Below are 23,804 nucleotides of genomic sequence, written 5' to 3' on the forward strand. Positions count from 1 at the left end.
ATTGTAGTAGGCCATGACCTCAATCTTGGGGCTTGCACTTAGGAAGCTTGTTACTGCAAAGGAGAGTCTAAGCCTATTTATAGTTGTGCCTAAGGGTCACCCCCAAAGAACCTCTTGTTGCTCAGATTTGACCTCTCTCTCTATGCCAACACTGCAGGTAAACTCACTGCCCTCCCCTCTATGTGGGACATGACTCCCAGGAGTGTAAATCTCCCTGGCAACATGGGACATGACTCCCGGGATGAGCCTGGACTGGGTATCATGGGATTGAGAAAGCCTTCTTGACCAAAAGGGGGAAGAGAAATAAAACAAAATAAAGTTTCAGTGGCTGAGAGATTTCAAATGGAGTTGAGAGGTCATTCTTGTGGTCATTCTTATGCATTTTATAGATATCCCTTTTTAGGTTTTAGTGTATTTGAATAGCTAGAAGGAAATACCTGAAACTGTTGAACTGCAATGCAGTATCCTTGATTCTTGAAGACAATGTATAACTATATAGCTTAAAAAGTGTGACTGTGTGGTTGTGAAAACACTGTGGCTCACACTCCCTTTATCCAGTATATGGACAGATAAGTAGATAAAATGGGGACAAAAATTAAACGAATAATGGGTTCGGGGGGAAGGAATATGAGATGTTTTGGGTGTTCTTGCGTACTTTTACTTTTATTTTTATTCTTATTTTCATTTTTATTTCTTGGAGCAATGAAAATGTTCAAAAACTTGATTGTGGTGATGAATGCACAACTATATGATGATACTTTGAACTGACTGTACACTTTGGATGACTGTAGTGTATGTGAATATATCTCAATAAAATTACATTAAAAAAAAATTCTAGCAGCTGTTTTGCAGAAATGGAAAAGCCAATCCTCAAATTCATACGTAATTGTAAAGGGCCCTGAATAGCCAAAATAATCTTTAAAAAGAAGAACGAAATTAGCGGCATCATACTTCCCGATTCTGAAACTTACTACAAAGCCACAGTAATCAAAACATTGTGGTACTGGCATAAGGATAGACATATACAACAATAGTATAGGACTGAGAGTCCAGAAATAAACCCCCACATCTATAGCCAATTGCTTTTCAACACAGGTACTCAATGGGGAGAAAATAGTGACTTCAATTGTTGAAATGAAAAGGGAAAATTGGATTGCACATGCAAAATAATTAAAGTACACCCCAACCTCACATCATATACAAAAATATAATCAAAATGGATCAAGGACCTAAATATAAGTACTAAAACCATAAAACTATGAGAAGATAACGTAGGGGCAAATCTTCATGACATTGGATTAGGCAATGGATTCATATATATGACACCAAAAGCATAAGAAATAAAAAATAAATATAAAGTGGACTTCATCAAAGTTGAAAAAAAAAAACTTTTTTGCTATCAAAGGACATCACCAAGAAAGTAAAACCCACAAAACGGGAAAAAATGTTGGACATCATCTGTCTGATAAGAGTTTAATAACCAGAATAGATAAAGAACTCCTACAACCCAACAACAAAAAAGGCAAACAACCGAATTTAAAAACGGGCAAAGGACTTGAATAGAAATGTCTCCAAAGAAGAAGATATATAAATGGACAATAAGGACATGGAGAGGCTCAATATTGTTAATCACTAGTGAAATGCAAATGAATACCACAATGAGATACCATTTCACATTCACTAGGATGGCTATTATTTAAAAAGTAGAAAATAATGAGTATCGGTGAGTATGTGGAGAAACCGGAACCCTTATGCATTGCTGGTGGGAATGTAAAATGATGCAGCCACTACGGAAAACATATTGACAGTTCCTCATAAAATTAAACATAGAATTAACATATGAACCAGAAATTCCACTCCTAGGCATACACCCCAAAGAATTGAAAGCAGGGACTCAAACAGACACTTGTACACCAATGTTCATAGCAACATTATTCACAATAGCCAAAAGGTGGAAACAATCTGAGTGTCCACCCATAGATGAATGGATAAACAAAATGTGGTATACACATACAATGAAAGCCATAAAAGGGAATCAATTGCTGATACATGCTACATCATGGATGAACCCTGAAACCATTTTGCCACGTGAAATAAGGCAGACACATAAGGAAAAATATTGTATGATTCTACTTATAGGAAATATTTAGAATAGGCAAATTCATAGAGATAAAAATTAGATTAGAGGTTACCAGGTACTGGGGGAAGGGGGAAGGGGGAGTCACTGTTTAACTGGTACAGAGTTTCTGTTTTGAGTGATGAAAAGTTTGGTAATAGACTGTGGTAATGGTAGAACAATATTGTAAATGTAATTAATGATACTGAATTACATATGTAAAATGGTTAAAACAGCAAATTTTATGGTATATATATGTTACCACAGTTTAAAAAAAATTATCAGAAATTGAGAAAACTCTCCCACAAGAAGATGGGGCACATAACCAACAAAGGAAAAACAGCAACTTGGAAGAAACAGAGGAAAATGTCAAAAACACTTTTCATTACTAACTTTATGGAGAGGTGAGATAATACTGCATCCACAAAACAAAGAATAAGATATGTACCATAAAAAATGAACAATCAAAAAATGAAGAGAACTCTTGACATTAAAAACATGATGGCAGAAATGAAAAACTCAACAGAAGGATCTAAAGATAAAGTTGATAATATCTGCCAGAAAACAACAAAGAGGTGGAAAATAGAAAAGAAAAGATAATATTAGAAATGGGTACAGACTTTCTGTTTGGGGTGATTGTATCAACCATGTTTTCTAGCTTCTACAAATTGATGCACGAACATCTATAAATGCTCCCAGGTGACCAAGCCTCATGTATTCAGCTGTTACTTATAGAAAATTCTGACCCTAGCCTGCTTACAGGTAAACTCAAACTTGTGAGGGCACCACTTTCAAATACAGCCAGAGCATCACTTTCAAAATAGCCAACCAATCCCATATTAGCATACACTTATCCCACCCTTATCCTCTTCTCCAAGAAACCACAGTAAAGGTACCTGCCCACTGTTCTGCACTCTCTCTCTCCTGTTTGCCTGTTCGAACCTGGTGTTATCTCCATGTGGCCCTGTATGGCATGCTGTGTTCTCCCCACACAATTGTAAATAAAATAAATCTTTGAAACTCTTCTCTTGATCTGTGCCTGGCCTTGCCGTATCTCACATTAGGTAATATGAACAAAACAGTGATGAAAAAGTTTTGGTAATGGATGGTGGTGATGGCAGTACAACATCGTAAATCTAATTAATGCCACTGAATTGTTGCCTTAAAATGGTTAAAATGGCAAATTTTATGTGTATATATAATGTGTGTATGTATATATGTGTATGTATATGTGTGTATATATATGTATATCCACAATGAAAAAAAATAACATTGGGGAACCAATCCAAGAGTCCTAACATCCTAATAATAGGAGTTCCAGAAAGAGAAAACAAAGGGGAAGAAATCATCAACAAAATACTTCAAAAAATTACCTAGAAACTGAGGAGGAGCTAAGATGGTAGCATAGAGAGGAGTGGAAGACTGTTAGTCCCCCGCTGGAACAATACACAAATGACCAAAAAAACTAGTAAATAACCTGGAATGACTGTGGGGAGACAAACATGACTGTCCACTCATCATCCACCAACCTGAATTGGGAGGAATGCCCGAGATCACAGCATAAAATCTGTAAGCAAAACTGCAGACCCGCGCTGAGAGCCAAGAGCCGAGAGCCCCTCCCTCATGGAAGCCTTGCGGTGCTAGAGAGCAGCACTCTCTCAGCCCAGCTCCAACTGGGGTTTTAATGTTAACTGCTCAATAGAGACAGTGAATCCTCAACAAGCAGACAGAGGCTTTTGGTGACAACTGACCTTGGGAGAGTCAGAGGACATATCTGTCTCAGGACAGGGAGCCCAGAGGATCAGGTGCTATCTCTGGCTGACGGGTGAACCTGGGAGCTTTTCTGTCCCTTTCTCTCTCTGGGGAGAAAACTTCAGCCATTTTCAGCCTGTAGTGCTTTGCAGTAAAGACAGCCTCAGCCATTTTAAAATCAAAACACTTTGATCAGCAGAGTCAGAGAAAGAAAGAACTTACTGATATGCAGATGACCTCTCTGGAGGAGGCATAGCTTCCCAAGAGGAAAGGGAGGGGCCCAGCTCTACTGCCTGCCTTACCAGAACCAGACCCCAAAGCCTGGGGAAGGAGAGCCACAGGCCACACCCTCTTACACAGGCAGTGACAGGCTGACAGATGCACCTGCTATGCAGAAAAGCACAGGTGTATCAATCCTCCAAGAAAAACCATCAGGGAAACCAGATACTGAATATTTCCTCCATCTATGACCTAAGCCTGTTCTCGTCTGGGAAAACCTGATTGGGGTGGCCTAGGAGGTCAGATGCCTAGACAACAGAAAACTACAACCTACACTAAGAAAAACAAAGCTATGGCCCAGTCAAAGGAACAAACGTACACTTCAACCAAGGTACAGGAATTTAAACAACTAATGCTAAATCAATTCAAAAAGTTTAGAGGAGATTTCACAAAAGAGATAGAGGCTGTAAAGAAAACACTGGGCATACATAAGGCAGAAATAGAAAGTTCAAAAAAACAACTAGTAGAATCTATGGAAATGAAAGGCACAACACAAGAGACGAAAGACACAATGGAAACATACAACAGCAGATCTCAAGAGGCAGAAGAAAACATTCAAGAACTGGAGAACAAAACACCTGAAAGCCTGCCTACACACAAAGGAGCAGATGGAGGAAAGAATGAAAAAATATGAGCAACGTCTCCGGGAACTTAAGAATGTACGTATCATTGGTGTCTCAGAAGGAGAAGAGAAGGGAAAAGGGGCAGAGGCAATAATAGAGGAAATAATCAATGAAAATTTCCCATCTCTTATGAAAGACATAAAATTACAGATCCAAGAAGCACAGCATACTCCAAACAGAATAGATCTGAATAGGCCTACACCAAGACACTTAATAATCAGATTATCAAATGTCAAAGACAAAGAGAGAATCCTGAAAGCAGCAAGACAAAAGCGATCCATCACATACAAAGGAAGCTTAATAAGACTATGTGCGGATCTCTCAGCAGAAACCATGGAGGCAAGAAGGAAGTGGTGGGATATATTTAAGACACTGAAAGAGAAAAACTGCCAACCAAGAATCCTATATCCAGCAGAGCTGTCCTTCAAATATGAGGGAGAGCTCAAAATATTTTCCGACAAACAGACAATGAGAGACTTTGTGAACAAGACACCAGCCCTACAGGAAATACTAAAGGGAGCACTACAGAGTGATAGGAGAAGACAGGAGTGCATGGTTTGGAACACAATTTTGGGAGATGGTAACACAGCAGTGTAAGTACACTAAACAAAGATAATTATGAATACGGTTGAGAGAGGAAGGTTGGGAGCATGTGAAACACCACAAGAAAGGAGGAAAGATAAAGAATGGGACTGTGTAACTTCGTGATATCTAGAGTGTTCAACAATTGTGATAAAATGTACAAATGCGTTCTTTTACGAGGGAGAACAAGCCAATGTCAACCTTGCAAGGTGTTAAAAATGGGGAGGCATTGGGGGAGGGATGTAATTAACGTAAACTAGAGACTGTAACTAACAGAATCATTGTATTATGCTTCCTTTAATGTAACAAAGGTGATGTACCAAGGTAAATGTAGATAAGAGAGGGGGATAGGGGAGGCATATTAGACACTTGACATTGGTGGTGTTGTCTGACTCTTTACTCTACTTTGATTTAAGGTTACTTTTCCTTTTGCTACTTCCTAGCTGTCATTTTTTTTCCTCTTTCTTTTGCCTCTCTACCTTCTTTGACTCTCTCTCCTGCTTTGTGGAATAAATGTAGATGCCCTTATATATATAGTGGTGAAGGTGGGGAACACATAAATATGTGACCATACAGAGAACCATCAATTGTTTACTTAGGATGGAATGTACGGTGTGTGAACAAAACCATCTTAAAAAAAAATGGGTTGATGACAAAACCTCAAGGGCAATATACTGAGCGAAATAAGCCAGACACATAAGGACAAATACTGCAGGGTCTCACTGATAAGAACTCATAGACATGAAATATAAGGTACCAAAATATAGGACGAGGCTTAAGAATGGGGAGCCGTTGCTTAGTATCAGAGAATGTTCAACTAGGATGAACTTAAATGTTTGGAAATGAACAGAGGTGGCGGTAGCAAGTTGTGAGAATAACTAACAGTGCCAAATGGTGCATGAATGAGGTGGAAAGGGGAAGCTCAGTCATATATGTCACCAGAAGGAAAGTTGGAAGTCAAAAGATGGGAATGTATAAAACTGAATCCTATGGTGGGCCATGTCCTTGATTAACTGTACAAATATTAGAAAACTCATTCATGAACCAGAACAAATGTATGATAATACAACTAGAAGTTAATAAGAGGGGCATATAGGGATAAATATATACCTATTGCAAACTATATACTACAGTTAGTACTGTTTCAACATTCTTTCACAAACAGTAACAAATGTACTATACCAACACTACGAGTCAACAATTGAGGGGGGTTGGTTAGAGATACGGGAAGATTCGAGTTTTCTTTTCTTTTTTTTTTTTTTCATCTTTCACTTTATTTCTTGTCTGGAGTAATGAAAAGGTTCTAAAAATTGAACAAAAATTAAGTGCAGTGATGGATGCACAGCTGTATGAGGGTACCAGGGGCAACTGATTGTACACTTTGGATCTTTGGATAATTGTATGGTATCTGAACAATCCCAATAAAAATTAAAAAGAAAAAAAAAATTACCTAGAAACTAAAATTGACAGATTGAAAAGGTCCACTGAGGAGCCAGCAGAGCAGATGAAAACTGAACCACATCAAGACACTGTGAAATTACTGTGAAATTTTAGAAAACTGAGAAGAAAGAAAAGGTATTACAAGCTTCTAGAGAAGAAAAAAATGGTCACATGCAAAAGATCATGAATCAGATCAACTTTGGACTGCTCAACAGCAACACTGAAAGCTAGAACACAGAGCAGTGACTCCAGATTTAAAATAAATAAACACCAATCTAAAATGCTGTAGCCAGTCAAATACTCTATTAAATATGGAGATAGAATAAAGACATTTTCACACATGCAGGTTCTCAAAGAATTTACCTCCCATGTACCTTTTCGTAAAAAGCTAGCAAAGGGAGCATGCCACTAAAACAAACATAAAATCCAATATAGGGGTGAGGCAAAATGAAGTCTCAGAAGACAGTAAAGGGAGATACCAAGATGACAGTTGTGTACCAGATGTGCAAGGCAATCAGTCCAGATTAGATCAGTGTGACCAGAAAGACAGACATGTTAAGGACTGTCATTTCCAAGAGCCACACTGTCACTGTCGCATTCTTCTTTTTAACCTGAGGACAGAATGCCCAGGTGAGCCTCGTCCAGATTATCCACACTTGCCTCATCTTGACAACGTGCTGCTGAAGCATCTGCACTCCGCTACCACCACCACCAGCACTGCCACAGCCTGGATCAGGTGTGGACATGCATTTTACCCCACAGAAGTTATCTCCTTTAATACACTGCTGAGCATGGAGGCAGGTCATGGGACTCTTCGAAGCAGAAAAATCAGAGCAGCCCACTCCCCCTCAAACCATATTTTTACCAGACAACTAATTTCTGGTCCACCCAACAGACCTCCTGGTGCTCTGAGTTTGGACTCATGCTGATCTTACCCCCTGACTTCCCCAAGTGGCTCCTGTAAATTCAGAGAAGCTGAAGCCGGACTATGACTGAGAGACTCTGCTTAGCTTATCCTCTCCAGGGAATCTTCATCTAATGGTACCAGTATTGCCCCTTCATTAACCAGCTAGGTATGTGCTTGCCATTCAGGTTTTCTAAACAAAACAAAACTCTGTTCAGGTAAACTATAATGATAAGCAAAGGAATGAGTAACAGAAAAGTCAGGGTAGATATTACATGTGGTGATTAGGGAGGGGAATGCAACTGGGAGGTGCACCAAGTAGTTTCTAAAGTCCCAGTAATGTAATATTTCTTAACAAAAGTACTGTTTTATTATTCTTTATACTGTAGAACATACAAATTTCATATACTCTTCTATAAAGATGTATTTCACAATAAAATAATGTAAAGACAGAAAAGGAGAAAAGGAGAAGGGGAAGGGAATCAACCTGTTACTATCAAGGGCAGAGGTGGGGATGGCAGTGGGGAAGCATTAGGATTCACTTACCATTTCATATGCTACTTCCTCAGATGTATCTGTTTCTAAATTAAAACTGAATTCAATAGCTTCATTGTCTTTGTGTTTGCCTTTCAATTTTTTAGGGTCTTCAACCCAGAGTCTTAAAGCCAGGGATGAATTTGAACAATCATCTTCCTCTGCTAACTCCACCCTCAGTCCTGTATCCTCAGCAAAAAATGCGTGGTTTAGTAGATCCCTGATAGACAACCTAACAAACAAAATATACATCTCATTATCAATTATTCCAGTCATAAGCAAGATGTGGAATTATCATCCTTTAATTAGCAAAAAATAATCGTATCAAAGTAACAACCTTTTAAAAGATTTTCTATTAATTAAAGCATTAATCCATCTTGTTATAAAAACCAAATCTTATAACCAACTTATTAACGGAGATGCAAAGAAATCCCTAATAGCATGCATATATAGCAACCTTAATTAAAGATTAATTATTACCAACATATATAGATACCGAAATGTAACATACATAAAAGTATTCCTAGAGAGAATTGGAGAAGTATTATATTACATGTTAGGTGGACTAAGAGTAGCTTTCCTAAGCCACTGGTTTAAGTTACTAAGACTCAAGCAATAGATTCTTGGCAAAAGACACTAAAAACTAGCCCAGGAAATTTGCTAGGAAAGTGCAAATTAGAAATTCAAACAATTTAATGAATGTAGCAAGTAGAAGACATTGACTCCATTAATACAACAAAGTTAAGTCCTCTGAACCTCAATGAAAATGCTACCTAAGTATTTTTACTGAGGAATAATTATAACAGTAGGAGCATTTATTGAATACTTACTATATATAGGTAGACACTCTGTTAGGTATTTCATATATATTTATTATCTTTTAATAATCACAATAACTGTTTTGAGGAACTGCTAAGCAATTTGCTCAAGATCACACTAGCTAAGTGTGAGCCCAGATTTGAAACTTGGTCTGACTTTGAAGCCTGTGCTCTTTCCAATACACTAATATATCATGAATCTTTTGGAATATTCCTATTTCTTTGGTAACAGGTCATAATTAAAATGCTGTACAAACTACAATCAGAATCCAAACCCAAAAGGTTACTTCAGTGTAGTACTTTTAGGCTTACTTAAAAAACACTCCTAGATGTAGCTCATAAGTACAAACATTAAGAATGTGCTGTATTAAAGCTATAATTAAACAGGCCTTACCTTAGTGGCATTATATATAGAAAACTATTAAGAATGGGGATGGTCAATGAAATGCTGATGGAAATCATAATACAGAAATAATTTCTGTAAAGGACATATTACCTTTTATTAATCATAATCAATACAGAGGTAAAAATCAAAAGACCAACCCACCAATGTAGGCTAGCCACTATCCAAAGCTCAAGTTAAAAGGAAACATAAGCTAAGACTAAAGGGAGATGTCCATAAGAAAAACAGTAATTGTGATACAAATAAATCCATAATACTATATCTTGATCAAAAATATCCTTATTGACCTTACTATTATCATGGTCAAATAAAATATATCTGGTGGGCTGATGGTTAAAATTTTGGGGGTAAATTAACATAAAAAAACATTTACGTACTTAACCTGAAGGTGGCACTGCATATAGAAATAACCTGTGAAGGCTCACTGACTGTTAAACTGATGGCTGAAGGTGATGAAAGTTTGTCACAATATACACACAAAAACATAACCCAAACGTTGGTTGAAGAAAAATCCAGCACATGATATCAAAGTCTAAAATGGCAAACAACATGCACAGATACATTTCACTCTAGACAATATGGTTTGGCATCCACTCAAAATTCATACCCACTATGATTCAAAGGTCAGAAAATGACCCACTGATATGACAAAAATGTATCCATCAGTTATATTATTTTGCCACATTTTCACCCACCTTTCAGATTTGTTTTGACAAATGCACCCTTCAATGATTTCTTTCACTTCAGGATCAGTGACTTTATTGAAACTGGCTGGTTTTATCCCCTGGGAGAGGAAAAATGGTTTCTCATTAATAAATTAAGCAATTGAAAGTCCAAGTCAATAAGATATTTATTAGACATTATTTTTTGACATTTAAAGTTTCTATATTTTATTATATTTAAGTAGGAATGACTTTCTACATTATAACATCAAACAAATAATTTGAATGCTAGGAAATGGCAGAATATTAAATAAACTTTCATTTCAATCTCACAACACCAGAGTAAGATAAATCCTTTACAGTAACAGTGAAATAATTGGGCTCATTTTCAACAGAAATTCAACGTGGTTCAATATGTAAATTAAACTGTGAAAAACAATTTAAAAAAAAGAAGGGGTGAATATTCCTCCCTTCTGTGTTGAAACAGGTTGCCCTGTTTCCAGGACCTGTCCCTCAGATGGAAATTTCCTTTTTCTCAGGAGCAAACCACAAATGCTGCATTCAGTGGAAAGAGACAGCAGGGGCTGGGGCTTTGACAGGTATGTGTTCCCTCAGGAGCTGAGCTTGGAGTAGCTAGGAGGAGAAAGCTTACACTTCAAGTACTTCAGGATGTACAGTGGAAGACAGCTAACAACAATGATTGCTGACACTTTCCACAAGAAGGTCATGGTTGTGATAAAAGCAAATATCTTTACCATGGGTCTTTATTTCTTTATGCTGCTTTGAATCCCTCTCTAGTGTCCTTTCCTTTCAGTCTGAAGAACTCTCTTTAGCACTGCTTGTAGGGCAGGTCTAGTGGTGATAACTCTCTCAGCTTTTGTGTATCTGACAATGTCTTAATTTCTCCCTCATTTCTGAGAGTCTCACTGGATATAAAATTCTTGGCTGGCAGTTGTTTTCTTTCAGCACTTTAAGTATTTCAACCCACTGTCTTCTTGCCTCCATGGTTTCTGATGAGAAACTGGCATTCAGTCTAATTGGGACTCCCTTGTATGTAATACATTGCTTTTCTCTTGCAGCTTTCAGAACTCTCTCCTTATCCTTTGCATTCAACAGTGTAATCAATATATGACAGGGTGTATTTTACTTCATGTTTTATCCTGTTTGGTGTTCTCTGAGCATCTTGGATGTACATATTCATGTCTTTTGCTCAGTTTGGGAAGTTCTCTGTCATTATTTCTTTGACTATACCTTCTGTCCTTCTCTCTCTTTCTCCTCCTGGGACTCCCATAATGCATATATTAGTATGCAAGATGGTGTCTCATAGCTATCTTAGACTGTTTTCGTGTTTAATATTTTCTTTTTCCTTTCTGCTCCTCAGTCTGACTCATTTCAAGTGTCTTGTACTCAAAGTTCACTAATTTCTTCATCTAGCAGCTCCAGTTTGTTCATGAAGCCTTCCTGGGCATTTTTCATTTCAGTTATTGTGGTCTTCAACTCCAGTAGGTCCATTTTGTTTCTTTCCAAAAATGTTATCTCTTTACTTAGACTCTCATATTGCTCATTATTGTTTTCCTGGTATCCTTTAGTTCTTTCTCTGTACTGTCCTTCATCTCCTTGAGCATTTTTAAGATTTTTTAAAGGTTCTTTTTTGATATGTCCACATTCTTGTCTTACTCGTTGGTGTTTTCTGTATTTGATTCCTGTTTCTTTGTTAGTCTTGTATTCTTTTGTTGCACACTGTACCTTTAAATATTTTCAAATGTTAACTCCGGAATTTCTTTCCTGGGATGTCTGCTTTTGGGTTTTGTAACTACCTAGTGATAAGAAAGAGATTTTCTTGAACTTCAGCCCTCCTATCAGGAAGGTCTGCCCAAAGTGCATGAAGTATGCAGGGTTTGCCCTGTCTTTCTCTGTCTCTGTCTTGTCCTGAGCTTTTGCTTGTTAGTTATTTTGGAGTTCCCCTTTTTAGAGAATTCTGGTTGTCCCCTCTTTTTCCCAGGAGACACATGTCCCTCTCCAGGGTGTTTGAAGCTGACATGCCTTTGTCCCAGACTGTCTGCCTCTATAGTTTCTTACACTCCTTTCATGGTCTCAAGCTGCTTTTGACTGGAGGGCAAATTCTGGGATAAGGAGTATGCTAGAGAAGAGTTTCCCAAGTCAGTCTTTCCCAGCCATAACAGACCCAGGGACCCCATGAAGGGGGTGTAGACCGACTCTAAAGTACCCTGAGATGGGGATCAGGAAGGGTACCAAAAGCTTCTCTGAAAGCTGAACTTTCCTGGCCTACCCAGCAAACTTAGCCCTTCAGCTAACTGTCCTTCACAGGCCTGAGGAAGTGCTGTGTCTTTAAAACTCCACTGCCTCCATCCCTGTCAAAGAGGGTTGAAACAATGGCTACCACCACCTTTGTCAGGGTGAGTTGAAACAATACCTGCCCTCAGAGCTGGGTCCCCAGCGATCAGAATTTGCTAATCAAAAGCTGTGATCATTGATCAGACATGCCAACCCCTGTTCTTGGGGAAGAGGATGTTTATGTCTCTTTCTGTTGCCAGCGAGCAGCCAGGGACAGGATCCCAAGGCAGCCTGCAGTGAGAGTGGAGGATGGGTGCCAGTAGCTACCAAGTAGAGAGACCAATTTACTGTTCTTTACTGTGGTTTATCACCCACTTCATCTTGCCATTCCCTGGATGCTGTACACTGTTCTTCTGGCCTCTGGGGTTTCAAAGTAGTTGTTTCAGACAGTTCTTGCCTGTTTAATAGTTGTTTTGGTGGAAGGACTGATGCCTGGAGCTCCATACACCACCATCTTTCCCAGTTCTCTAAACGTTATTTTTGCCATTAAATCATATTCAAGTTTTAAATGACAGAAATAGTTATATACGATATAAGTCTAACAACTTTTTAAACAAGGGTTTTGTCATAACTCTACAAATAACAGTGAAAAATTTGGGAACAACCTAAAACTCCAAAAACAGAAGGAAACTTACATAAATTATATCTATGTTTCTATATATACAGGATAATATTACACAGAAACTAAAGATGTTTTCAAAGTATTTAATGATACGGAGAATTTTCATAATATAACACTAAGTAGGGAAAAAATAAGATCCCAAAATATATCTAGAGTATAGCCTCAATTAGTAAAATATAAACAAGTATGTTTTGGACTCAAAAAGAAAAATTCATGTCATTAAAAAAAATACTCTTGAGAATTCCAAATAAAATCTTTTCTATCTCAAACATCCCAAACCAATATATTTCAATGTCTTCTAAAATGACTAGAAGCCATAACAAACAGTATATATATCTGGGTATGCATATATGTGTGTGTGTACATATGTGTGTGCGAGTGTGTGTATAAATATATTATTATATTACTTTTATCCTTAAGCAATACTAAAATATTGAGAGAACCTCAGGCTAATTATCAGGCTTTAGGAATTCAATAACAAATAAATAAGGTCCAGACAACAGTCCTGTGATAACTGTATTAGCTACCTCAATCAGCTTCTTTTATATTCTATTACCCTTTATTAATGAGTTTTAGATTTTAAAAAAGTAATGCAAATAAGTTCTTTGTAGTTATTTAATAGAAAAGTCCTAATTAAGCTAGAAGCAGAAAGATAAAATAGAGAGAATAACCATTATGGAATGAGGCAATCTGGGATCTAGTTCTGAGTCTGTCACACTACCTAACTCACAGAATCTAGAATCAAAGAACCTAATTTCATATAGCAGATAAATCTGGTGATTAGGAGTTAATTTGTACCCCAAGATCAAGAAGTTTTAAGATAGATGGAAATTTGAATTGCAATATAGCATTTTTGGACTTTAAAAGGGTATTAGTAAGGGTAACTTAAAGGAAATAGAGGGGAAAAACACAGATCTGACAACTAAAAACCAAAGGATAAGATGGCTGATTCAAGAACTGCCTTCACAGTAATAGCACTGAATGTGAATGGATTAAACTCCCCAATTAAAAGATACAGATGGGCAGAATGCATTAAAAACTGAACCATCAATATGCTGTTTACAGATACTCATCTAAGACCCAGCGACACAAAGAGATTGAAAATGAAAAGGATGGAAAAAAATATTCCATGCAAGCTACAGACAAAAGAAAGCAGGGTTAGCGATACTAAAATCAGATGAAACACACTTTAAATGCACGGATGTCATAAGAGACAAAGAAGGACATTATATACTAATAAAAGGGACAATTCAACAAGAAGAAATAACAATCATAAATGTTTATGCACCCAATCAAGGGGCTCCAAAAGTACATGAGACAAACATTGGCAAAACTGAAGGAAGCAATAGATGTTTCCACAATAATTGTGGGAGACTTCAATACTCCACTCTCTCCTATAGATAGATCAACCAGACAGAGGAAAATAAGGAAACTGAGAACCTAAACAATGTGATAAATCAATTAGACTTAATAGACATATATAGAGCGTTACATCCCAAATCACCAGCATATACATTCTTCTCTAACTGCTTGTTAAATCGTACTTTGAAAGTTATCAGTATTATATATATATTAAAGTTCATAATAAAAAACGCATTAAAAAAGTAATGCTCAAAGGTGGATTCAAATTCTACAGTGATGAACCTGAACTCAAAATTAGAATTATTTTTAAAAATAGATGTTTCAAGGCCACTTTGCAAAGGAGGTGACGATAATTAATAAACATTGCAATGTAAAAAAAATTTAGCATTGTAGTACAGAACTACACCAAACTTAGGTTCTACTAAGTTGACTTTATCAACTTCAGCAGGTAATATGGCAATTTGTTTAGTAAAAAGAATAAAGTTATACCTACACTAGTCACTTTGCGATATATTTGAGCTGCATTCTGGCATTCAGAATAAGGGTACTCAGATGTAGCCATTTCCAGCATACACATTCCAAAAGCATACACATCCACAGACTCATCATAGTGCTCTTCATACATCTCTGGGGCCATAAACTCTGGAGTTCCTACAAAATAGCACCACAACCCCATTTTAAAAAAAATAAAAATGTACCCAACAAGATCACATTCTCTTTACCATAAGGATTAGCTGAGTTAATTTCTGCTTCCTAAAAGCAAATTTATAAAGTTCATTTAATACCTGCTATACCTATTTAAAGCATTTAAAGTATTTCGTTGCTTTCCCCCACTGATAAATTATAATTTGTAATGTTCACAATTAGGTAATGTTACTATAATCTGTCTTTATTTCAATCCTTCTTTTTAGTTATTTAAATTTTTGTGAATTAAATTGGTAAACTCTCTTCCTTAAATCCTCAAAACCTTTCAGTAATCTTAAATATATCCCACAAAAGAAATATTCTGGCATGTCTCTTAAATAAGTCAATATATTACGGATATTTCAAAGCAAACTCACATTCTAGGCCAGAGGACAGCAAACTTACTCTGTTTGGGCCTGATAGTAAATATTTTAGGCTTTGCAGGCCATACAATCTCTGTTACAACTAATCAGTTCTGCCACTGTAATGCAAAAGCAGTCACAGACAGTACATAAATGAATGGGTATAGTCGTGTTCCAAGAAAACTTTATTTACAAAAATCGGTGGTGGACCAGATTTGGTCCAAAGGCTGTAGTTTGCTGATCCCTGTTCTAGACCTATAGAATTGACTAATTTCTGCTCACTCAACCAATAAACTATAAAATGTTAATCACCAATGACACTCTTAGCAAACGATGTGCGCATTAAGGTGGCTAGTCCTAGATCACCAATCTTCACAGATCCAGTGGGTCCCGTGATGAAAATATTGTCACACTTCAAATCCCGGTGAATAATAGGAGGAGTTCTAGTGTGTAAGAACTGCAATCCCTTTAATATTTGCCTGCACCAGCTCCTTAAGACCTTTGGTTTCATGACTTTAAATCGTTTTAAGTACCTACACAAAGAAACAAAAGACCATATATAAACAAACATACATCAAGCTTATTGTATGAACACTATTAGGTTAAATTATGTAAGCTAGCTGACAGTTCATGTGCTACAACTGCCATCACTGAGTTATTTTCTATTAACTGTTATGGCAAAAAAGATTGCCACAACAAAAATTTTAAATTTAAAAATGAGGTCTTATCTAACACCTCATTCATAGATAAGATGTCCTGCCAAGTTTAGCATTTTTACTTCAAAACAAAAACCATTCTAATCAGGGTGGCCTTTTGTGGAATGGCAGCATAATTTTAAAAAGAAAATCCTCCTCTACTCCCTAATAACTGCTTATAAACAGTCATCAAAAGGTTTAACTATGTACAATTTTAGTGCAAAGATTCTAGGAAACAGAAAAAGCATGCCCCACATTTAATGTTTACAAATAAGTGATTATACCACCAAATTTAAAAATTGTACTTAAAAACAAAAAAAAGACTATAATTACATAGCATTATTCACTACAAAAGGTCCCTCAACTTTTCATCTTTTACAAAATAACATTACATTATCTCTATAATCAATTCTATGATATTCTACTGCATTTTCTAACATATCATATTCTACTGATATTCTACTGCATTCCCTAACAAACTTCATTAACATCCTAACTTTTATCCTACCCTGAAACACAGCCACTAGATTCAGAGTCTACAAATTCTTTAATCAAATAGTATTATTTTACAAACAACCTTTTATGGCTACTGAAAATCATTTCCAAAAAAATCTCTACTGGCACTATCATGATCAACTTACGTCTTTAAGGTTCCTGATGTCATTAGTTCAGTAACTAATACAATACATTTCTTTCCTTTTAATATAGACTCCCAGGAATCATAAAATCGAACAATATTGGGATGCTGGAGACCTTTTAACATTTCTGCTTCTTCCTTGAACCTTTGTTGTTCAGCTTTGGTTAACTTCCGATCCTGAAATAGAGAAACAGGTTCCAAATTAAAGACAAAAACTCTTGTGCACATTTCTAAAATCACTCAAAAGAATAATTCATTTTTATTTTTTTTTCCATCAATTATTTTCTCAGGACCTATGTAATCAATGACATCCTTTCTTAGATAGTTACCTTGACTCTTCTCACACAGCAATGCAGCAGTTGCTACGTTTCATACCTTGAAAAACAGTGTCTCAAAATGAATTGAGAAAAAGTAATAATCAAAACAGACAACAGAATAAAGTTTCCCTAAGAAAGTCTTGCGTTTCCACATCTAAAGGCCTGTAATGTCACGGCAGGAATAATAAAAATGGAAACATACAACAGCAGATCTCAAGAGGCAGAAGAAAACACTCAGGAACTGGAGAACAAAACACCTGAAAGCCTACACACAAAGGAACAGATGGAGGAAAGAATGAAAAAATATGAGCAACGGCTCCGGGAACTTAAGGATGAAACAAAGTACAAGAATGTACGTTCCATTGGTGTCCCAGAAGGACAAGAGAAGGGAAAAGGGGCAGAAGCAATAATAGAGGAAATAATCAATGAAAATTTCCCACCTCTTATGAAAGACATAAAATTACAGATCCAAGAAGCGCAGCATACTCCAAACAGAATAGATCTGAATAGGCCTATGCCAAGACGCTTAATAATCAGATTATCAAATGTCAAAGACAAAGAGAGAATCCTGAAAGCAGCAAGACAAAAGCAATCCATCACATACAAAGGAAGCTTAATAAGACTATGTGTGGATCTCTCAGCAGAAACCATGGAGGCAAGAAGGAAGTGGTGTGATATATTTAAGACACTGAAAGAGGAAAACCACCAACCAAGAATCCCATATCCAGCAAAGCTGTCCTTCAAATATGAGGGAGACCTCAAAATATTTTCTGACAGACAATGAAAGACTTTGTGAACAAGACACCTGCCCTACAGGAAATACTAAAGGGGGCACTACAGAGTGATAGGAGAAGACAGGAGTGTGTGGTTTGGAACACAATTTTGGGAGATGGTAGTACAGCAATGTAAGTACACTGAACAAAGATAACTATGAATATGGTTAAGAAAGGAAGGTTGGGAGCATGTGAGACACCAGAAGAAAGGAGGAAAGATAAAGACTAGGACTGTGTAACTTACTGAAATCTAGAGTGTTCAACAATTGTGATAAAATGTACAAGTATGTTCTTTTACAAGGGAGAACAAGCCAATGTTAACCTTGCAAGGTGTTAAAAATGGGGAGAACAAGCAAATGTCAACCTTGCAAGGTGTTAAAAATGTTAAAGAAAGGCATCGGGGGAGGGATGCAATCAACGTAAACTAGAGACAGTAACTAACAGAATCATTGTATTATGCTTCCTTTAATGTAACAAAGGCAATATACCAAGGTAAATGCAGTTAAGTGGGGGCGGACAGGGGAGGCATGTTAGCCACTTGACATTGGTGGTGTTATCTGACTCTTTACTCTACTTTGATTTAAGGTTATTTTTCCTTTTGCTGCTTCCTAGCTGTCATTTTTTTTTCTTTTTTTCCTCTTTCTTTTGCCTCTCTACCTTCTTTGACTCTCCCTCCTACCTTGTGGAAGAAATGTAGATGCCCTTATATAGATAGTGGTGAAGGTGCGGAACACATAAATATATGACCATACAGAGAACCATCGATTATTTACTTAGGATGGAATGTATGCTGTGTGAACAAAACCATATTAAAAAAAAATGGGTTGATGACAAAACCTCAAGGGCAATATACTGAGTGAAATAAGCCAGACACATAAGGACAAATACTGCAGGGTCTCACTGATAGGAACTAATTATAATATGTAAACTCATAGACATGAAATATAAGGTACCAAGATATAGGATGAAGCTTAAGAATGGGGAGTGGTTGCTTAGTATGAGCAGAATGTTCAACTAGGATGAACTTAAATGTTTGGAAATGAACAGAGGTGTCGGTAGCAAGACGCGAGAATAACTAACAGTGCCAAATGGTACGTGAATGAGGTGGAAAGGGGAAGCTCAGAGTCATATATGTCACCAGAAGGAAAGTTGGAGATCAAAAGATGGGAATGTATAAAACTGAATCCTATGGTGGGCAATGTCTGTGATTAACTGTACAAATATTAGAAATCTCTTCCATGAACCAGAACAAATGTATGACAATACAATTAGAAGTTAATAATAGAGGAACATATAGGGAAGAAATATTTACCTATTGCAAACTATATACTACAGTTAGTAGTATTTCAACATTCTTTCATAAACAGTAACAAATGTACTATACCAACACTACGAGTCAACAATTGAGGGGGGTTGGTTAGGGATATGGAAGGATTCAAGTTTCCTTTTCTTTTTTTGTTTTTTCATCTTTCACTTTATTTCTTGTCTGGAGTAATGAAAAGGTTCTAAAAGTTGAACAAAAATTAAGTGTGGTGATGGATGCACAGCTGTATGAGGGTACCAGGGGCAACTAATTGTACACTTTGGATCTTTGGATAATTGTATGGTATCTGAACAATCCCAATAAAAATTAAAAAGGAAAAAAAAAAACTTCATAGAGGTGGTTATCATGTTGTATATATCATTTTGCAAATTATTTTCCTCAATATTATTTTTATACACATCCATTTTGATATGTATAGTGCTACTTTATTTAAATTACTGTAGAGTATACCATTGTATGACTTTACTACAATTTTTCCATTCACCTATTGGACATTTAGATTGACTTTAATTTTTCTCTATTATAAATAATGCTGCACAGCCTATTCTTGGATATGTCTCCTTGTGCTAGTTTAAGGGAAAAAATATCTTAAATCACCTTTCTATATCTTCTGTTAGTAATGGGTCTATTTAACTCTTCTATTTTGTCTTGGGTATATTTTGGATTCATATTTTGTTAAGGAGTAATCCATTACCTAATATTTAAAATTTGTTATCAATGTTAATGGTAGAATCTAGATGGTGGGTATTATGGATATTTTCAGAAAGGCCTTTCAACTTTGCTCTATATTTGAAATTTTTCATACTAAAATGGAGAAAATGTGTCATCAGATTTGCATATCATATTCTTTTATAATTCTTTTAATCTCCTTCAGAGCATTACTATGTTTCATTTCTTGTTCCTTCTCTTGTGTATTTTTGTCCTCTTGACTTCATTAGGCTCATTAATCACTTTTCAAAGTCAAAAATAGTCGATTGTATTTATCCTATTTTATGTTTATTTTTTATTAATTTCAATTATCTTTATTAATTCCCTCTTCTTTTCCTTTCTTTTGTTGATATTTTCCTAATTTCTTAAAACGAGTAGTAAATTTTTTTTATTTTTAGTTATTGTTCATTAATAAGGAAGACAATTAAGGGTATAAATTTTCTTCTGGGTGCAGCTTTTGCTGTGGATCACTGGTTTTGTTGTAATGTCTTCTCTTTCTTATTGCTTTCCAGATAATTTATAAATTGAGTTTTGATTTTCTCCTTGATCCAAAAGTTATCTTGGGGTGTGTGTTTTCTTTATCTCCAAGTAGTTAAGACTCTTTTGGTCATTTATTTCATTATTTATTTCCAATTCTATTGAGTAATGCAAAATATAAAATCTCTTTTCTTTAACTTACAGTTTTCTTTGAGCCACATATATAACCAAAGTTTTTAATGACTCATAGACGTATAAAAACTGTATATTCCCTATTTGAAGGATATAAAGTTCTATATATCCATCAAATGGAGTTTGAGGATTATATTATTCACTTCCTCTATATTTATCCAATTTTTGTCTACTAGCTGTGTCCTATTCTGAAAGAAATGCACTGAAATTTCCCATTATGACTATATGTTTATCCATTTTTCCTAGACTCTAAGAGGTTCTCAGTTTAAATTATTAGCCAAATGTTTTCAGTGCCCACAGGCTTCTGATATATCTTCTTTAACTATACAGTATATTATTTCATAATATCCCGTTTAATGTTTTAACCTTGCCTTCCTCCCTCTCTGATGGATATTAACATTGCCACTCCTGTTTTCTTTTTGTTTGCTTGTACCTTAATTTAAATCTTTATCATTAAGTATTTTTTAGTACACAACATATATGGGTTTTGCCTTTTAACCCCACCTGACAGTCTCAGTTTTTTAATAAGCAAAGGCAATATGTCTACATTTGGTGTAGCAAAAAATATACTTAATTTTACTCTTTCTGCCATATTTTATGCTTTTTATTTATTTTACTTTGTTGTTTCCTTTCTCAGTATTATTAACCTGTTATTTTTTCTTTTTACTAGTGGTTAGTTTCCATCTTCTGACATTCAAAATCAAACCCATTTCTCTATTATAAGAAAGTAAGTTATATTCTGTGAAATTTGTTCTCTAACTACTTTGAAAGTTATCACTGTTCTGTATATATATTTCACAATAAAAATGTAAAGAAAAAGAAAAAAAGTTATCAATTAGTTCTCCCTACTGCCTCTAGCCCCCACCCACCAAAAATAGTAGATGGATAGATAGGAAGGTAGGTAGATAGGTAGGTAGGTAGGCAGATAAATAGACAGACAAAACTAAAATAAGATTTCCCCTCTCTCCATCACACCCTATAGATGAGACATGTAGAAGACACACCTCCGAATTGCCCATCCCCCGGCCACTGCCATCCCCTGTCCTCTAATGCCTAGGTTTTGCTGAACTGGTCTAGAACTTTATAAAAGAACCAAATTATTAATATATTTTTCCTTGCATTAAGTCTCTTCTAGCTCTAGTCTTTTCTTAGCACTTACATCAAATATTCCACTTATTCAATATGTCTTAGAGCTTTATTCATTTCAGTAAAATAGTTCTAACCTCATTCTTTTTAACTGTTGCCTAGTTTTCCATAGTACATGGCCTTTGCATATCCATGAATATCTTTTTCACTGTGGCAGATGAATGATATCCTGGCTGATTGGAGATACTTGTGTTGTGCAGCCTTTTCCCCCTAATGATCTGTAGTCTGTATTCTAGCACTGTAAGTCTTTTTCCTTGGTGATCTAGGTATTCACCAGGATATATCTAGATGTCTATTTTAGATACTTCTTCCATTTGATCAACCAGGTCACTAATTCAGGTCTGAAAGTGACTATTCTCTCCTCACCTTCAGTCCCCTTCTGGTGGGAATTCTGCTTACTCACAAGGGCACTGGGGTTCATTATATAGTGACAATCCCATCAATGATGGAGATACAGCAGCCTCTCCCCTGAGGACCAGCTCTGTGCCAGACAACATGTTGTCAGACATCAAGGACAAATATATTTTTGCTCCCTATCCTCCTAGATGGCAAAAGCTAGGTTACTCTCTCATACTCTCTGGAGTAGAAATGACTCAGCCCACCAGTCTTTCAGGTCCCCTCACACCTCTGAGGGGAGGAATAGGAAAGGAGATACGCAGGTTTTCCCATAGAAAACAGTGCTGCCCTTCCTCTCAGGGATCCATGGATCACTAGAGACTAGGCTCTCTCCATTCTTGTTCCCCAAATCTCCACTACTGGTGCGAGGCTCTTTCAGGTCCAGAGGGTAAAAACATCCTATGCCAGTTCCCCCTTGCAAAACTCTAAAGCCTCCTTAACACCTCTCCCTGCAGCTGCCCAGCTCAAAAGAAGAGACTTCAAAGTGGAAGAAAATGACTATGCATACAAGCTGCCATCTTCCCAGCATCCCCTCTATATCTTACATCAGTATTTTTTAATTTACATAAAAGGGGTATATCATAATCTTGTTTAATCTATAAGCTACACCCACCTTTTTTCCTTACATTTTACTTATTTAAAAAATTGCAAAGCCTGCTAATTTGAACATATCCCAAAGCCAATCTACATATTTTCAATATAATCTCAAAATAACAAGTAGTTAAACTGAAGCCTGCATTTAATTGTATTGTTATTCTAGTAGCATACTTGAGGAAACAGCTTTTCAGAAAGCAGAGTTAAGTAGCAAAATTAACCAACAACACTAGTAGTACACTAGTAGTACAACAGCAAAATTACATTCTCATCCCAAACTAGACTACTTCAGTAACCAAACAATAAATGGTGAGTAAATAGTACAAAATACTGCATCTTCCACATGTAAATCATTAAGGATTTTTAAAAATTAAGGAACTCAAAGAACAAAAGCAAGGAATATTAAACTCAGAAGAGACCTGGAAACAAGTGGTGTTTAATGCTTTTCTATCTAACCTAAGATGACTAATAAGTCCTACAAATGCCCCTATAATTAGCTAGAGGTCAACCACTCATGATGGAACAGTAGATCTGCTCTGAAGAATAATGAATAAATTTTTATTACTTCTGATTAAATTATAAGAATACAGGTCTTTCATGTGCCAAGCTAAACTATCCCACTTCATCCTTTGATCCTGTGGATCAAAAGTAGTCAGCATTAGGAGTAAACAACTTTAAAAAATTACAACTGCTGCCCCAGACATATTGGTGGAGGTAAAGTCCACTGAAAAGGCACTGCCAAGATCTTTGAGAGTCTACTTCTAATTCAGTGAGTGGGAAGTAAACCAAAATCCAGAGGGAAATACTTATAATAGAGCTTTCAGCTTTAAACATACACATACATAGTACTGCATTAATAACAACCACTTTGATAAGGTAGCCTTCACACATAAGCAAATGAGTAGAATTCTTACACAAGAAAGCAATGATGAACCACAAAAGGCAAACTATAGAACAATAATAGCTAATGGAGTAGCCATCGTCAGAAGTCAGGAAAATTAGAGTCTACAAAAAATGATCACTAAATCTTGCTATCTCAAGGTAAGA

The 23,804-nt window shown here is 36.2% G+C and overlaps 1 protein-coding gene across 1 annotated transcript in view; it reads right to left on the reverse strand.

Moving 5' to 3' along the window:
• LOC119522157 (serine/threonine-protein kinase WNK3-like) overlaps positions 1-23,804 on the reverse strand; it is a 185,664-nt gene that overhangs the window by 93,180 nt on the left and 68,680 nt on the right. Inside the window, exons 3-8 of the mRNA XM_037820811.1 lie at positions 16,835-17,007; positions 15,811-16,031; positions 14,946-15,103; positions 10,147-10,235; positions 8,243-8,462; positions 7,449-7,604 (exon numbers count right to left, since the gene is read on the reverse strand). Coding sequence (XP_037676739.1) covers positions 7,449-7,604; positions 8,243-8,462; positions 10,147-10,235; positions 14,946-15,103; positions 15,811-16,031; positions 16,835-17,007 — 1,017 coding nt within the window. The remainder of the gene's footprint in view (positions 1-7,448; positions 7,605-8,242; positions 8,463-10,146; positions 10,236-14,945; positions 15,104-15,810; positions 16,032-16,834; positions 17,008-23,804) is intronic.

Source organism: Choloepus didactylus, chromosome X (genome assembly GCF_015220235.1).
Source record: "Choloepus didactylus isolate mChoDid1 chromosome X, mChoDid1.pri, whole genome shotgun sequence".
Taxonomy (NCBI): Eukaryota; Metazoa; Chordata; class Mammalia; order Pilosa; family Megalonychidae; genus Choloepus; species Choloepus didactylus.